The sequence below is a fragment of the Suricata suricatta genome, chromosome 9 (genome assembly GCF_006229205.1).
Source record: "Suricata suricatta isolate VVHF042 chromosome 9, meerkat_22Aug2017_6uvM2_HiC, whole genome shotgun sequence".
Taxonomy (NCBI): Eukaryota; Metazoa; Chordata; class Mammalia; order Carnivora; family Herpestidae; genus Suricata; species Suricata suricatta.
In genome coordinates, this window is record NC_043708.1 from 60842005 (window position 1) to 60858435 (window position 16431).

Below are 16431 nucleotides of genomic sequence, written 5' to 3' on the forward strand. Positions count from 1 at the left end.
TTAAAAAGCTGCAATACTTGGCGTATTCAGGTAAGTATGGAATAAATAGGAAATGGTGAGATCATCGGAGATTGCACACTTCACATTCACACAGCTGAACAAAGAGCTTCATTATCGTCATGGCGATAGGAGGACGCATCTGCGGCGCCATTCACCCCTCCTTGAGATACCTTCGTCAGTGGCCCCAGAGAATGGAGAAGGGGGTGCCTTCTCCCAGCAACTCCAGTGTTATTTCTGAATTCACTGATGTGGAGGGTGTGCAAGGAAGGGTGTGTGTGTGTGTGTGTGTGTGTGTGTGTGTGTGTGTGTGTTAGAATCACACTTTCTACTTAATACCACAGTTGGGTGCTTAGCTGTAGCCACTGGTTTTCTTTCTACATTCACAAAACTGGCAGATGAAACTTGAAAAAGAATACTGACTCTTTAATCTCTGCTTCTCCACCTAAGGCCCAAGGCTGACAGGGAACTTCATTCTGGAAACAGGACTTTTTTTTTTTTTTTTTAAATTCTGGATTACTTTTTCTTCTGCTTTTGAAAACTGTGGGCTATAGGGGAATGAACCTGACACAGACTTAAAACAGGAACAAGTTTCTTTATCTAAAAGTTATAGTCCTTGATGCTTATAGGAAGGTCATTTTCAAAATCCACAGGAGAAACAGCATTAGAGGCAGAAACTGCATTAAGCGCTTTATTTACTTGCAACACAGGCCGTTTTTCATTTGGAACTGTTCGTAGGATCAACCAAGGCTTGGATGCTGTGTAGACTTTCTATAGATTTTGCAATTAGTGAGCTAGATGTCTTAAATAGCAGGCATCCACGAATTGGTTTTTAGTGGTTTTGTGTGTGTGTGTGTGTGTGTGTGTGTGTATGTATGTGTGTGAATCTTTGTACTGAGCAATATTTGGTAAAGTTTAATGATATTTGATACTTAACATGAGTGACAAGCTTGAGGACAGGAGACCTGTGGATGTTCCGTGAATGACGATGCATCATCTATGGATTTTCCCCCAATACACTAATGACAGGCCTTGCTTGAATTGCTATCTGTGTGATTTATAACCTCAGAAGAGGTTTTTCCTAGACCACTGCCAATTGATAGATTTTTATTAACTGTTAATATTGAATCATGCAGAGAAAACTTTTCATTGATTTAGGACATGTCAATTTGTTAAGTTTAAAAAATAAATTCCCCTTTTCTTCATGATAATGTACTCACTTGGAGACCAAGCCTTTTAAACATTGATGGTATCATGTTCTAGGACAGGAAAAATCAAAGTGATGGTTGGCATGAGTGACATTTGAGATCTCAGATTTTTTTTTTTTTTTTTAGCTTGCTTTCAGTTCAGTCAGTTTCCGTACCACTCATTCCTGCCCTTCTTGACCTAAAATAGTTAGGGACAGTATTTCTAAGTCCTGATGCTTTTTTTTTTTTTTTGGTGGGGATTTCTTATACAAAGGGAAACAGTGAACTCTTCAGCATGGAAATAAGAAAAATTTACAGCCAGAAAATGAGGGAAATGGTGGATTTATTCACTCAAAAGAATTTTGAGTGCCTACTCTGCACTCGGGGATCCCAAAGGAGCGACATTTGGCGGTGGACCTGTGCCCCGAATCGTCTCAGGCATGGGAATTCCATTTTGTTACCGGTGATTGGCTTAGGTTTGTAATATGGTGAAACACTGGACAGTGAGACCCACAGGGAGGTCTCCCTCTTGTTGGGAACTACTGGAAAGGTTTTGTTTATTCTGAAAAAAGGACTTACCTCAATTTGCCTTTCTATGGGAGACAGATACTTAGCATTTTCACTAAGAAACTTAGAACTGTGATGACTCTTGCAGCAAGTGGTATGAGGGTCTGTGAAAGCATGGGGGTCTGACCTGGCCTGAGTGAATCCCTTAACCCCCTTTAAAAATGAAGTATTGGCAAGGGTAAGCTGGGATGTAGGGAGAACTTAAAAAAGGTAATAGGATAATGTTGGATAGTAGACTTGGATTTATGTCTCTGGTGGACCCTGTGTTTCTGGATGGGGTCATTTTAGGAAGTGCACTAAACATCTTTAACAAGAAATAGGTAAGTAGTGAAGCATGGATGTACAGAAACTGGTGTCTGGTAAAAACAGGAATATTTAAAGGAGCCCAGACAAGTTTCATCTGTTCACCTATTGTGTAGATTTTCAGGAACCCAGATACTTGGTTGTGAAAACATTACAGATGCTCCCATGTAGAAGGCATTGTTGATCGTCCACTGAACAGCTATTCTTTTTTCCCCCCAGTGTTACTTAGAAATAATGGACATATATCCCCGTGTGAGTTTAAACACACAATCTGATGGCTTGATTCACATAGATTATGGAACAGTGACCTCAATAGGATCAGCTAACATTCATCTTCTCATATAGGTAGAATAAGAAGAGAAAGAGGGAGACAGGAAAGCAATGTGCTCCTTTTGAACTCTTAGGATTTACTCCCGAAAACTTTTCTCTACATACAGAAGTCATCATGTTGTGTATGGAATGGCTCTTCTATTTCTTCTTTCTGGATAAGGGAACTCTCCCAAGTCCCAGTGGGGACGAACTCGGAATGTTTAGAGCAGTCATGGCAAATTCCATCTGGTGGGTGACTCTGGCTTGGGCAGTTGTTGAAATGCTGGACAATAAGACATAAGGGGCTTCTCGCTCCTGGGGGGCCCAAAGGAGTATTTTCTCTCAAGAATGGACCCAAAATAGCAACTGACCCTTTCTTGACTTTGGACATAGTGATGTGAGGAATTGGTGATGGGCAGTGCCACAGTTGTCTTTGGATCATGAAGAGAAACTTGAGACAATTACAGAGAAAGCTGAAGTCATTTTTGCTTGGATTTTCTGTTATTTGTAACTGGATAACATCCTAGTTGACGTGCCCCGCCAAAAATTCTAGGAAGCCGGAGGGGACTTGGAGTTCATAAGAGGTTCAAATGACCTGACCCTTAGTTAACACGAAATTAATGGAAAAGCCATTGTATGCTAAACACATACACAAATTAAATCCTTATGTTGCTCATTTGTGTTAAACAAGGAAAAGTCCAAGGTGTTTTGAGATATGCAAGGTGTCATTAAATCAGTGTTTTAAGGAAAGTAGTTATAAAACATAGAATGGGTGGCGCCTGGGTGGCTCAGTTGGTTAAGCCTCTGACTTTGGCTCAGGTCATGATCTCGCAGTCTGAGTCTGTTTCACATTCTGTCTCCCTCTCTCTGCCCCTCCTCTGCTTTCTCTCTCTCTCTCTCTCTCTCTCTCTCTCTCTCTCTCTCTCTCTCAGAAAGAAAAAAAACCCTATAATGGCATCTTGTTCTTAAACTTGTATAAAGTACAAGAAGTAATGGAATTCATTTTATTTAGGCTGATTTAGGTTAAAATGGATGATTTAGAAGGTTTTTTTCTGAATGTGTTGTATAAGAGCAATGGGTTTTCTCTCTAAATCTCAGGTATTTCTTTCTATGATGAGAAAAGCAGCTACTAATTGACACAGTAATAAGGAAAAGTGCAAGGCTCCATGTTAGGATTTCATTAGAATGGGTCAGTCCAATGAAAGTTGTGGCTTACTTCCTGGGCAGAGAGGCAAGATTGTGCGGTATCATTCTGTGTCCCATTTCTATGCTCTGGGGTGTCCCTAACCCTGCACCTCTGCCCATCTGCCACCTTGGCTTCTTGCCATCTTCTTTCAAGTTCCAAGGAAGATGTGGTACCTCTGGAACTTCTCATCCTCCCTTTCTGCCCCCCATCTCTGGGGTTTCAGTGTTGTGTTTATACATCTCAATAGGAGCGGCTAGGTGGTTCAGTCGTTTGAGTGTCCAACTTCAGTTTTGGCTCAGGTCATGATCTAGTGGTTTGTGGGTTCAAGCCACACATTGAGCTCTGTGCTGATGGCTCAGAGCCTGGAGCCTGCTTCAGATCCTCTCTCCCTCTTTCCTGCCCCTCCCCCACGCATGCTTGCTTGAGCTCTCACTCTCTCTCTCAAACACAAACATGAAAATTAAAAAAAACCCACATCTCAATAGTTCTTAATTTATGCCACCTTTTCAAAATTGGCTGTTTTCATGCTACCCTCCCTACTCGTGCGTAAGCTCCTTGAAGGTAGAGACCACATCTTTATTTTTGAAACCTTACTGCAATACCACAAAGCTTTGTATACAGTAAGTAGTCACAGATTTTAGATGAACTTGAACAGGGGAAATGTTTGTATTCACACATGCAACAAACACACGGAAAAATATTCACCTGGGGAAAAAAGTGAGGATGTCCTTTTGCTTACAAGTTGATGCGATTACTTCCATTTATACGATCTTGAATACCAGTGGAGAAAGCTAACACGAGGCAGCTTTGTAAAGAAGTCCATCTCTTTATCAAGTAGTCATGTACTTGTTTCATTTGAACGCTGATCAAGGTACCCTCAGAGCTGATTCCCCACTACTATTTTACTATTATTTACAAGATTCAGCCAACTGAATTGGAAAATGAAGCCGTTAAGATTGTTAGTCAATTTGTATTTAATTCATATGCAGACAAGAATACCTTCTAAATACTAGCATAGTCGGTCCTTCTCAAATGTGAACCTGAATACGAGTCTGCTGGGGATCTTGTTAACTGCAGAGGTGGATTCAGTAAGCGGGAAGTGGGCTCGAAATGCTGCATCTCTGTAAAGGCAGTGGAGCAAGGACCCTCCGCTGTAGTTAGGCCCTTGCTAATCTCTGTTCCCTGCCTGCCTTTAGACTGGAAAAGCCAAAATCCACACTTCCGCAAAAAGAACAAAGTAAGACATAAAATAATACTGGCAATTCGCTTCTGCATAAACACTTGACTTCATTTCGTGTCCATGTGACAATCTTTTTTAGTTAATGGACAGGCACACGATGTGGGCTGACTCGGCTTCTGAAAAAAGTCTGACACGGTAGCTATTACATGTATTTCTTTTCATGGGCATTTCCATATTCATACGGGAGAAGAGGAAAAACTCATTTGGTTTGGGAAAAAGTCCAGCCAATGATCAGGTTGCAGCTAAATCCCTAAGGGCCCAGCCCTGAAAAAGGCTAAAATGGAGACCTAGAAAAAAAAAAAGTCCCTGTGCTGTTTGCACTCAGCCCACCCACCAAACTTTGCGCCTTCCTTTCTCCCTTCATTGCAGCTTCCTTTACTGTGTGCAATGGCTGCATACCCAAATCAACAATTAAATTCCCCCTTTGTTTGCGTGGCAGATGACAAATGCATGGAGGACATCTTGTGTTTCCGAGGCAGGCAGGGCACTTACTTTGATTGATGCTCGGTTGCGGGGGAAAAAAATGAGCTGGGAAGGAATTACAATGGAGGGCCTGCAGACTGGAAGGGGATATACTAATTAGTCCTGCATTAAGCAGTCGGCTTGCATTTGGCGATGAGACGCCTTCAGGAGGGAAGCGTAGGGGTTATTGATGCAAAACAGCATGCATTGCATTATGCCAGGTAGCTGTGTATTACTTTTGTTAAGGGATAAAATTTTGTAATTAAGAAATAAATGCTTAGGCTACTGTTTTTCTTTTTTAACATCCTCCAAATAGATTGGGCGGCCCATGCTTTTTTTTTTTTTTTTTTTTTAATTCTATGAGATCTTGTAGACAAGCTGGAAGTCCTTTCTTTGTGAAATAACTCTTCCAGAGTTTCTTCATCCTGGGTAAGGTTCTAGGAAGGGAAACTGCTACCAGTTCTATACTTTCTGGTTCCTTTTCTCTAAAGTCCCATGGCTACAGAGCCTTGACCCTTGCTAGTGGAGCATGACTCTATAAAGGGAAGTTTCCCTTTGCCGACCTTTCCAGGTTTTAGAAATGGTGCTAATTTGACCTGGAAAGGAGCCTAGGGGTATCTCAAGACAAATCCAGGAACTTCTATAGACAGAAGGCTGGACTAAAAGGGAAGAAAGATGCAAAATAGGTTTCTCTGTTTGGGTTAGCATTGGTGGTTTGCCCTTCTATGTATGGGCTAAAGGCAGGGCAAGAGTAGTAGATGGTTGTGCTAGCTAACTAGGATCTGGGACCCCAGGGAGACCTGACTGGTCACCTTGAGGCCAACACCTCCTGAGCAGTGGAGAACTGGAGACTGTGATAGGCAAAGATGCTCAAATAATTGCTTATATGAGTAGTTTTAAAATTCAAACCGTGGAATGTTGATTTGGTCAATTTAGCCTAGAGAATCCGTGAAATTGGGTTCAATGACTCCAGTATGGTGGGGTAAGGAAAAAAAATCAGAGGGGTGTTTGGTCACAGTGTGAAAGATGAGGGCCTACAACCCCATTGGATTCCGAATCCCAGTATAATTTCACTCACCCACCATGTTGGTAAGGATAATGCGATTCTTACTGATTCTTTATGTTGAAAGCCAGTATGAACTATCAGGCATCTCAGGTTAACTTGGTGGGAGAGTGAGTGGTCCAGAGTTCTTGGTTCAGTGGATGAAAGTTGTCAACTCCTGATTCCCCTACGCTTTTCTTATTCTAGAGACAAGTTCATCTATGGATTTACAGATGCCTATGCTAGGAGACAGATAGAAGTGATAAAAAGAGCATTTTGAGTTATCAAAGACTCTTGAGTCTTTTATTTTAAAGTTTTATCTGTAAACTGGAGCATAAGACAGATATCAAAATATCAGAAATATTATCAGATGGCTAAAACCTGCCTTTCATGCACAGAAACAGGAATTGTACCAATAGCTCTAGGAAGAAAAGCTAAATAGTTAATGTGGTTTATTTTTTAACCATCCCTTTGTTTTAGAATTCTATCTTATTCCTGAGCTGATTCTCTGTCACCATGACCTTCTCCTGCCAAGAAGGTACAGTTGAGGCATCCTTCAGTAATAGCCTAGGGCTTTGGGCGAGCGAGATGATGCACACTGGCTTTTTGCCTTTTCTTCCAATGTTTACACAACCGAGACTTATTACATGCTCTGTCATTTTGTTACTGGGCTGGCTTTGGTTTGAGAATTAGGTAAACATCAGACATTCCATCACACAATTTTAGACTCAATCTTACTTTATAATGATGTTAATGTTTATTGTACAAAGCGAGATGCATTTGTATATTTTAGCATTTTATTTCAGTCACAGAATGCAAAACCTGACATTGGCATCAGTTTGATTGTGTGTGTGTATGTGTGTGTGTGATTGAAGATATTAAGCACTACAAGAACGTTGAAATTTCAATCTGATTAGGATCAAAATTCTTCAGGATCAAAACACTCCTTTTCCTCCCCCTACAGTTTTACTAATTGTGTGCTACTTGACATTGTGGAGTTATTCCACAGCATGATAGCTAAATATGTGAAGTGTATTTTACTGTGCAGAATTATCAGCTCATTTTATTTGTTTTTCATGTGTTTGAGGTTATTAAAAGAACTTAAAATTAGAAGTCGTGTGTGAGTTGAAAGAGTGAACTCAATCATTGTTAGTAGGCTAAATCATAAAGCAATAGCCAGTATGTCAATATCAAGTAATGAAAAAAAATCACAGAATTTAAAAGCATACCTCCTGTTTATTAGTTGGCAAGATACCAGAAGAATTAGGGGACTGGTACTACAGTGTGTGGTGGGGTTGTTTATTTTCAGCACTCTCAAATTATTCTGGTTACTGAAAATGAGATAAAAGTAGATTGGAAAGAAAGGCATCAGACATATTTGTTGGAGACCTCTGCTTCACGGGAAGAAATGAACTGCCCTTGCTCACTGTTCCTGAGGAATTGTTTCTTCAAGCTGTAAATCAAATCCCAGAGAGATAGCATGACGTTTTCCAAATAATAACTGAGGATGACATAGTTCTTTTTTGTCAGCATCAGGTTTCTGAAGTTAGACCTCAGTTAAGATTCCAAAATGAAAAAGCGCCCTTCACCCCCCACACGCATGGTGTATGACAGTGTCCTAAAAACAGTAGGTTCATTTTTAAAGTCTGGATCTCTGGCGTATATCAGTCCAAAAATATATTCATGGCCTCCTCCAACGATCCTGATTTTTCTCCGTTTTCTCTAAATTCCCAGCTACAAAGAACCTGATGTTTCTTCTCAGGAAACAGCATCATTTTTCCCCCCAATTAATTGAAGAGCCATCTGCTTCTGCAATGCACAACACCCATTTGTTCTTAGCAACAAGTGTGTTCCTTAAATCCCTGGTGTGCAATACCCAGGCACGCACTCAGTGTTGGGAGTAGAATCTTCTGGAGAGCAGCCTTGCAGGCAGGCTTTTCCCAGAGATTTAATATATACAACATTTGACACTGAACTTGGTCCCATGTCAGTGTTGCTAATGCACGGTTAAAAAGCAGTACAAGATGCTCACGTTTCAACACTTGGGCTAGCTTGCTGTCTTGCCATTTTGCTTTTTGAAGATGTGAGTTTAAAATGAGCAAGCAACTGCAAAGGTCAGGAAAGCCCTGAGACAGCTGTCCTCAACCATGGCGAGAAAGGAGAGAGGAAGTAAATTACAAAGGCCGACTGGCTAGTGTTGCTACATAAAAACTTGACCATCACACCATAGTATCTCATTGGTGGCCCCTTGCCTGTATTTAAAACCAGAGTTCAGAACTGGGTTTAGAACCTTATAGGAAGATTAGCCGGTCAGGCTCTCATCTTTTAGGAAGACTCTACTGATTGGTCATAAAAAGGACCTCTTGTGGGAAAAGGGGCAGCCTCTTGGCAACAAGTTCAGTACTCTAGTGCCTTGTGCCTCAGGGGATTGTCAGAGGCCTTCAACACACGGTGTAAACTGCCTGCCTGAGTTTGATGAGGGAAAGCCGCCTGGGACCTGGGCATGGGAGTTTCTGCTTGGACCTGGCCGGAAGACCACTGGTCGTCTTTCTTCTAATGCCAAAAAAGGTACTTTGGAGATCAGCTTGCGAGTCAGGAGCTGGGAACCAGACTCCAAGAGCTGAGATGAGTTTCCCTCTCCTGGGAGTTGGGAGATGGAGGTACGTTTTCCTCTTAATAACCCTCTGAAAAGACACTGCCCTTTGAAGTCCGCTGTGTCCGAGTGATGTGCTCTGCCCCTGTGTCCCGCCTCCCCTGGACCTCAGTTTTGCGGTTAGTCGAGTAGGAATTATTACAGTTTCTGGTCTATTTGAACTTGTCTTCTCTCATATGTATCTTGAAACAGAGACCACACGTTTCAGAGTGGAACTTGCTCTCTAGGAAATGAAAGGGTCAAGAAAGCAACAAAGGTTTTCCCATCACTTCATGGGGGAGAGAGCATGAGAGAACACAAAATCCCACGTGAGGGCCTAAAACATTCAGCAATTTCTCCAGGCCTGAGGTCTAGCTTTCAATCTAATTCCAACACAAGTGGAAGTCTTGTAGGTCTCACTTTTACTCACGGTGCCCGAGAGTCGTCTCAAATGCGCGCGGGAGACATGAAGTGAAAAATTGGCACTGAAACCAAACAAGCATCAGAGAGCGATGATGCCAGCCAGGCTGTTGGCTCACATGGGAGGTACTTACGGTCCAAGTGACTGTGCCTGATGCCCTCGACGTCTTCAGCGTGGATGAAGTGGTAGCATCTCTTCCCTACAATGTCTACGGGGGTCAGATCCATATAATCGCTAATCCTGCAAAGAGAAGAACATAGGCTGGCATTCAGAAGGGGGATATTACAGAAACTGTTAGATGACCTAGAAACACATCTACTTACAGTTTTCATGATACTGAGGGTACCCGTGAGGACGTGGAACTCGGAGGAAAAACCCGTTACAGATAAGATTATTTCTTTAATGGACAATAGACTTCTTTAAACGTAGGAAATGTACTAGATCAAGCAACTGTGTTTAAATAATGAGACAGGTTTTTCTTTTCCTTTTTTTTTTTTTGGCCTCAGAATACACATTTAGACAACATAATTCCATGAAATTATTGAGAATCAGTAACAATACAGGAACCTCATTAGAGGCCAAGATAATTCAAGGTTACATAATAAAATAAAAACATGTTATGTTTATACCGAATGATTAGAGACACCTTTCATTTAAACAGATTGGTCTTCTATTGGGTATTTCCATGAAAAAGGGCTTCAGCTGCTTCTTGGCACAAAGTCCAAATTGGCATTCAAGGGATATAATTTAAATGCTGAGACATACAGATGCCTGGGGGCATTATCTTTTTTAGTCTTAGTCATTTGGGAGCTCAGCTTTCACTCCTGGCCCTTTTAACTGGTACTTTGTGGTGGATTCCACACAGAAACTTTTAAACCATTTCAGCAGCTCTTCCAGGCTTGTGCTCCACAGTACGTGTGTGTAAGCCTGTGTCATTGATTGTCCAGACGTCAATGTCCTCGGGCAGGAGCACAGCAAAATAGAACAGAAATCAGAAAACATGTTGGGGGAATCTGCCTGATTTACACAAAGACGTCAAAATGTTTATTCTCCTCCCTGCCCAGGTACAGATTGATTTTGGTCAATCCAAACCAGAATCTATCTTCTGTTTAAGCTGTGCTCTTCACTGTCCCTGTTTTTCTGGTTTATGGCTTACGATGTACCCAAATAGGAAGTGAGTCTTTAGAAATGACATACTTAAGAAACCTGTGAGATCACTGTTGGAGAGTTCAGTTTGACCCCGAGGGCGGGGACATAAGGAAGAAAAAAAAAACCAGCATAATGTGGGATATAATTAAAATATACTACCAGTATGTGAACTTCTCAGTGTCTAATATTACACATTAAATAATATTTTTGGCCAAGCAAGAATTCTTGGTAAGATGAACTAAATGGGGCAATAGAAAGAATGGTGTTTCAGAACCCCATGGTTTTCTGGTACAAAACAGAGTCGTTGGTGTTTTCCTAAAACCATTAGCTGCTTTCCAAGCACAGTTTACACACCCTTTCCACAAATGAGTGAACAAGGATGTCATTAAAAGGCGCTCATTGGCATTTCTGAAATTTGCCAGCTCCCTTGAAAACATTAGATGTTGGCTTTGCCTGAGGCCGAGCTAAGGAATGCAGAGGTGACAGTGGTCTGCAGAGTCAGGGGCGGGGCTTGAGTTTCTAGCTAGGGATTCCCTAATTAAACAATACCCCCCCCCCCCCCCCCGGAAAAAGCCAGTCATACTTTAGGGAAGAGATTCTCTAGTTTATTCTTTATTTGAATAAAATTCTTCAAAACCGGTCCTTAACCACGGCAAACATGACCAGCTCAGTGTTCAGAGACCTCTTAATACATGTGTAGAAAGCCCCAGACCAGTCTGATGATCTGGATCAGGGTTAGAATCCTGATGGCACTTTGTACCCTGAACCTCAGTTTCCTTATCTGTAAAAACAACTGAAGCAGTTGGGGAAGGGATGAGTGGATGAAATGAAAGGAAAGTAGCACAGAGCCTGGCATACAGAGTACGCCTTTTCCTCAGATAAGCAACTAGCTTTAACACAGGTCTTGTTAAAATAACTTGTAGCATTTTCAGTTGGGAAGCAATACTGTATTGTATTGGCTAACAAGGGGTTGTGGAAAATAGTTGTTTTTTTTTTTTTTTAAAGGGAAGAAAGAAAGCTTAAAGTGGGTCACAGAAAATGATCTCAATTATTGGAGTGGTACCATAAGGCACTCAGGTCCATGAAGCAGAATTAATCAATCTGTGATCACAGGAATGAAAATTAAGTGAGGGCTTTGGGACAGGACAGTCATTGGGAGTAGGTAAATAAGATGAGGCTCTGTTTTCTGATGGGGTGGTGGTGGTAAATCTAAATCGAGGGAGCTGACAGATGTTTTCCAAGAAGCAAAGCCATAGGTCCTAGGACTTAGTCCATCGCCTCCCTGACTTGGAGGGCCATGTCCAGCATTCTATATTTTTACTCAGAATAAACAGCTTTTTGGGCTATAATCATGTTCTTTAATGGATGCATATATATATGAAAGGTCCCCTTCAGTGGTTAGTCTGATTGATTCCTTACCATGCAACCTGACATCTGTTAAAAAAAAAAAAAAAAAAAAAGTGACAGGGAGTGCAGGAAGGCCCACATAGAGCTAAATACCTGCGTTTTTTTCTCTTCCTTTTTTTTTTTTTTTTTTTTTTAAATCTGGCACCTTTGGGTTCATGTTGTGACTTTGGCAGGCAAATCACTTAACCTTTCTCTCTAAACTGAAGCAGTGGCAACACCCATCTCCAATTGTCCTGAAGCTTAAATGAGATGGTATACACAGTGAGCTTTCGCATTGCCGAGTGTGGAGTTATGTTCAATAAGCATTAACCACCTTTCCTGTTACTTGCTACCTTAGCTACTATTTTGGCTAACCATCTTTCCTGATAGTCTTTGGCCATTGCAGAAGACCTTCCACATAGCCAAACATACAGTCACAATGAGAAATATTTTAATAAGTGCCAACAAACTTGAAAAATAGATTTAGAGTTACTTATTAAATAATAGTGACAGGTTCATGGACTCTTCTACCCCAGTGAACAGTCATAGCTCAGGTGGGTGTCTTTTTCTCCTGGTGAATTCTTTTCTTTGAACCACAGCCTGACCAGCAATGGTAGGCATGTCTAGCTTGGTCTTCCCATCTTCAGTGCTTTCCAGGGGAACTGAATGCAGATGCTGTCTGTCTTCCTCTTGGCTAGGCCCTGGAGAGGTCAATGACGCAAGCCACTTGACCATTCTGCTCTCTTAGTTCTCCTCGGAAGGCACTAACAGGGTCAGTGAATATACACGGGCCAGTATATTCATGCCTGACAATAATCTGTGGGACACAAGCACCCTCTCAAAATGGCCTCAGTAATTATCTTTGGGGCACAGCAGATGGACGGTATCGCCAAAGCTTCCTTCCATGACTGATACATGCAGGGCTGCTCTTCATTTTGTCCCGGGGCCCCGTGATTCTCTCTCCTCAAATCAGTACCACTATGGGCTTGTGACTTCTAGGGCAAAGGTCTGAGGGGACACTGTCCCATTTCCTTATCCCTTGCTTTCTGCTGAATGGAAAAAGTGAACTTTTCAACCAGAGGCTAAAAAGTCCTCTTATCAAAGCTCAGTGATGAGGAAGAACTGCCAAATCATCTATAGGATGAGTCATTTTCTTTTTTAATTTATAAAAACAGAATCCTCAGGATTACAAAGTTTTACTTAATATTTTTGCAAATTTGTCACCATTTTTCCTCGGGGGGGGGGGGCCTCAAAATCTCATGTTTTCTCTACATGTGTTATGGCCTGAATGTGTCCCTCCCACCATAGAATTTATATAGTGAAGCCTTTTTACCCAATTTGATAGGATTAGGAGGTGGGGCCTTTGGGAGGTAATTAGGTTTGGATGAGGTCATGGGGGATAGAGCCTCCATGATGGGATTAATGTCCTCCTAAGAAGAGGAAGGGACCAGGGCTCTCCCTCCCCTATGTGAAGACGCAGCAAGATGGCAGCTACCTGCAAACTAGGAAGTGGGCTCTCACTTGGAACCTAATTGGCTTGTACCTTTTAAAAAAAAAAAAAAAAATTTTTTTTTTTCTTGAGAGAGTGCGTGCTTGAGCAGGGGAGAGGGGCCAAGGGGGAGAGAGAATCTTAAGCAGATCCCATGACCCTGGGATCATGACCTGAGCAGAAATCTAGAGTCGGATACTCAACAGACTGAGCCGGCCAGGTGCCTCAGCTTGTCTCTTGATCTTGGGCTTCCCAGTCTCCCCAGCTGTGAGAAATGAATGCCTGGTGTTTAAGCCCCCCAGGGAGCTACGACAGACAGCATGCTGAATGCCTGTATGAACACTGTCCATCATGAGGCTGGGCTCTTACATAAGTCAGGAAGTGGGTCTGGCTGAGGCATCAGGAGATGCCTTTTACTGCATAATTTGGCCAAACGTCTCAGTCCCGCTGTCTCCTTGGGTTCTTGGCCAAAATGGGTCTTAATTATAGCATATGGATGTCTGGGTATCCCAATTCATTCCATTGTTGTCCCTAATGTAACTCAGGACAGCAATGTAAATTTTAAATAAAAAGCATGTTTGGTGTCAGTCCAAGCAGCCATTAAAAATAAGATTAGGATTTATAATGAGCCTCACTGGGAGAGTAAAATCCTTCAGACTGCTGAAAACACCAACCTTCACCAATGTGTAACACACAACAGAGGAAATGAAAACAAAAGCAAAGTACCTATTTTCACAGTAAATGATATTGAGGTCCATATTTACTCGAGTGACGAACATATGGCAGTCAATTCTGACTTCATTGATCGTAGGGGGAGGCAGGGCATGAGCCACAACCACAAGACCCATGATTTGGCTGGGAACGGTCCTCCCGTGGGATAGTGACACCCTCAGTCGTAGCCGGCCTGTTATGTGAATCACCTGTAATAGAACATTAAGTACACGACACAGTCAAATTGACATCTGGGATGTAACAGTATTTCTTTCAAGAAATGCAAAATTACATCTGGAACAACCAACATTAACTTGTATCTTCTGTAATCATAATGGCTGTCAAAGTGCCCTCGATGTCCTCAAGGCAGGGACAAAAGAGAAATAATATATGCTGAGCTTTTCTCAATGTGGCATTATTACCGTGCAATCCTATTTTCAGGACTTTTTCTTTTCCTCTCTCTCTCTCTCTCTCTCTCTCTCTCTCTCTCTCTCTTTCTCTCTCTCTCTCTCTCTTTCTCTCTTTCTCTCTTTCTCTCTCTCTTTCTCTCTTTCTCTCTCTTTCTCTCTCTCTCTTTTACATTTAGAGGAAGTGTATAGCCAGTTAAAATGACCAGAAAGTTGAGCAATGAGCTGCAAAAGAAAACGTTTGCATTATCAGCACTTGTTAATGGGTGACGTTTGTCTCCAGATCTGTAGAGTGGGATTACATGGCCATCTCCTTTTAGAAGTACAGCTCCTAGCTTTCCTTCGCTGGGGGGTTTGATATTGCAAAAAGGCCAAAGCCTTTAATGAATACAAGTCCTAGTGGCCATGCTATGAATGGGCCCTTTTGAGCATAGATATTTCATGTTAGAAATCACTGAGCTACCAGTAATACTGCGACTTAGTGCTCTATGGGGTTGGAGATCAGAGGACTTTGGCCTATCATTTGTTCCTTGAGCTCATTCTAAAGTAGGATCAGGAAATATATGCTATTTTGGTGGCTTCTTTTGGCTACTTGTGCAGAAATAGGAAGGAGAATGTTGGGCTGTAGTTTCTGGTTTCTTAGCCAAAGCGTACCACGGGTAGTTTAAGCCATCTAGAACTAAACAAAAGTGGTTCATCTTCATCACACATTTTAAATGGTACTTTTACAGACGCCCTTTGAAAAAGTTGCTCTGCTTTTAAACTACACATAGAAAGACACCCATAATGCGAACTTCCTTAAGCGTTGTTTAGTGGAAACCAAAATTATAAAAGGATGGAAAGTATAAAGGATGTGTGTGTTTTGTGATGATGGAAGTCGTGTGGGTGATGGGGGCAGGAGGGTGTTTGTTGGAGATGAGTGTGGGCGTGTGTGTGTGTGTGTGTGTGTGTGTGTACTCTAGCTGTGTTCCTAGGACTGTGCTGCAGAGTGTGTGTGTGGGAGGCTCCAAAACTAGGTTGTAGACATAATCACTGTGATTCACTGTGCCAGGGAGCTCGGTTTAGTAGCTAACCAAGTTTCTCCCTTTGGTTTGTCTCTCCAAAAATGCATCATCATAGACCATCAAACCATCTTTTGAGGTTGTTTGCTTCCCTCCTTGCTATAAGGAACTGAAGTGGGAAGTAGATCTCTGGCCTCCCAGGAGCAATAAGACCTAATGTCTGCTCTCCTTCGCAGGGGCTTGACTGGTAATTCCTTTTTCATTTTGTTGTTGTTTCCCTTAAGTTCAGTTTTCCAAAAGCAAGCCACACCTCTGTCAGTCGAGAGGCAGAATCAAAGCCTACAGGGCTGCCCTTCGAAGTTCTGGTGGCCTAAATAATATCTCTTTCCCTGTTCCCTTTACATTTGCACCCAGAGCTGCAGATCTGGAAACACCAACGAGGAGGATTATTTAGGATATTTCTGGAGCAGCTTTTTGACCACCCACATTTGAAGTTGACTAAATTCATACTTAATGCACCTTTGCTTAAAGCTTTGGTCAGACAAGCTACTTTATGAATATTTGAAAATGTTCCTAGAGGCAAGGATGCTAAAACACCATCACAGACACACATTTTTGTAAGACTTCATTAACTAATAAAGAAATAGCTAAGAGAAATGGGATTAACTTCACAGGAGGGGTGTGAACAGGCCCTGGTCCTCCTCCCAGCTAGGCTTACGTAGATGCTCATTTATCATTATCTGTCTTGTTTTATCAGGAACTCTCAGCTTCTTGGAAAAACAGATCTATAAATGCTCAAGAAAATATGCACTCAGAAATGATATGATAAATAAATTCCCACTTGGTATTTGATTTCAAAGCAATTTACGGGCTTCTGGGCTAAAAAACAGTTTGAGAAGTCAGTGAGGCTACTGTGGGGAGCTGTCTGCAGCCTCCTCCCCC

The 16431-nt window shown here is 41.9% G+C and overlaps 1 protein-coding gene across 3 annotated transcripts in view; it reads right to left on the bottom strand.

The window, feature by feature from the left end:
- NPAS3 (neuronal PAS domain protein 3) overlaps positions 1–16431 on the bottom strand; it is an 836879-nt gene that overhangs the window by 12060 nt on the left and 808388 nt on the right. For all 3 annotated transcript variants that reach the window (XM_029951941.1, XM_029951942.1, XM_029951943.1), the window contains 2 exons: positions 14097–14290; positions 9480–9586 (listed from right to left, as the gene is read on the bottom strand). In XM_029951941.1, coding sequence (XP_029807801.1) covers positions 9480–9586; positions 14097–14290 — 301 coding nt within the window. The remainder of the gene's footprint in view (positions 1–9479; positions 9587–14096; positions 14291–16431) is intronic.